The sequence below is a fragment of the Dendroctonus ponderosae genome, unplaced genomic scaffold (assembly GCF_020466585.1).
Source record: "Dendroctonus ponderosae isolate FM_Combo_2020 unplaced genomic scaffold, Dpon_F_20191213v2 Dpon_F_20191213_6, whole genome shotgun sequence".
NCBI classification, from domain to species: Eukaryota; Metazoa; Arthropoda; class Insecta; order Coleoptera; family Curculionidae; genus Dendroctonus; species Dendroctonus ponderosae.
The window spans coordinates 2068068-2069644 of record NW_026018814.1 but is presented as its reverse complement, the minus strand read 5'-3'; the positions used below and the strand labels follow the sequence as shown (position 1 = coordinate 2069644).

At 42.8% G+C, this 1577-nt stretch overlaps 1 protein-coding gene across 3 annotated transcripts in view; it reads left to right on the top strand.

Annotated features, from left to right (window-relative positions):
* Positions 1 to 1577, top strand: part of LOC109536306 (unconventional myosin-Va) — a 14171-nt gene that overhangs the window by 9260 nt on the left and 3334 nt on the right. For 2 of the 3 annotated variants that reach the window (XM_019902466.2, XM_019902465.2), the window contains 4 exons: positions 361 to 680; positions 743 to 941; positions 993 to 1200; positions 1256 to 1401. In XM_019902466.2, coding sequence (XP_019758025.1) covers positions 361 to 680; positions 743 to 941; positions 993 to 1200; positions 1256 to 1401 — 873 coding nt within the window. The remainder of the gene's footprint in view (positions 1 to 360; positions 681 to 742; positions 942 to 992; positions 1201 to 1255; positions 1402 to 1577) is intronic. The other variant, XM_019902467.2, reaches the window with a different exon arrangement.

Genomic DNA, 1577 nt, shown 5'->3' with positions numbered 1-1577 from the left:
CATCGTTGGATAGAGAATTGAATGGGGGGAGCACGACCCCCATGACCCCTCCCCTGGATACGCCCTTGGTTTAGCGGATCAATGGACAGTCTGTTCCAAAATTTTATGATTCTACACTTGAAAGTAGTCATTAAAGGAAACTTTGAGACGCAACTTTATGGTCCTTCAGCCCCAAGAGCACAACACTTGCTAGAAATATTCGCTCGTTAGTTAGTCTAATGCAAACGCTAGTTAACATTAACATATCATCTAGTCGCATCGGTTAGCCACCTGCTGATCTTGAAAAATAGTGAAAACTCGACATGTTAGGTTGAGTTTTGCCAGCCATTAATAATCCGCGAATTGATATTACAATTACAGGGGCGTACATTAACGAAGATGGAGAATTGGCGCTGGCATACGAAACGCAAAAGAGCATCAACAAGCAGCTGGAACTGGAGCTGCAGGACGAAAAGACCAAATATAAGGCGCATGAGAAAGAGTACAGGTTCGAAATCGAGAAACTCAGAGAGGACAACGAACGGCAGCAACGAATTCTGGCGGAGAATCTGAGCGGGCCGCCACAGTCTCAGAACGAGTCGTTTATGAAGCAGGAAATTGTGAGGCTCACCAATGATTACGTCAATGAGTTTGATAAAAATGAGTCTTTGACTCAGAACCTGAAGAAACTGCAGCGGCAGGTAATTTTCGCTTTGCGCTTGGCTTTGCCACGTTTATGGCAACTAAACTACGTATTGCTTAGGTGAAGCTGCTAACGAAGAAACTCAAAGACACTCACATAGATGTGGAGGAAGCACTGCTGGAGGAAGAAAGGAAGCATGCCATGTCAGTCCCGATAGGGAGGGCGCAACCAAGCATTCGAAAGAAGGATCGCGACTATTTGGGCATGTTTTCCTACAAATCTGGAGATGAAGGCGTGATTATGAAGAGACTCGTCTTAGGCAAGAAGGAACTCATTTTTTTCCCGCAGCATTAACAGGTGTGGCTTTTAGAACTGAAGCCTCGTTTGGCCTTAACCCTTCTACCAGGCCTGCCGGCTTATATAATCTTCATGGGCATCCGGCACACGGATTACATAGACGATGAGGAAAAACTGAAAAACCTAATAATGACCTTTATAAACAGCGTGAAAAAAGTGATCCGCAAAAAGCACAACGAAGACTTCGAATGCACGACTTTATGGATTGTAAACATTTTAAGGTCTGTGTTAGTTGCCAATTTAAGGCTTCGACTATTTTTCCTTAAATATCCTCAGGTTAATGCACTGTTTGAAGCAGTACAGCGGCGAAAGGCAGTTCCAGATTAGCAACACCCCCACTCAAAACGAGCAAAGCCTGAAGAATTTCGACCTGTCGGAATATCGGCAAGTTCTTTCTGATCTTGCTGTTTGGATCAACCAAGGTGAATAACTGGGAGTCAAAAACCAGTAAAAAAAGGTCTTTTCAAACTTCTTTTAGGGTATTTCGCCTCAAAAATTTTTGCCTTTAAAAAAGACAGAATTTCCTCACGTCTTTTATTACAGATTGATAAATAGGGCTCCTATTTCGCAATAAGAACGAATTATTTATCAAAAAGTA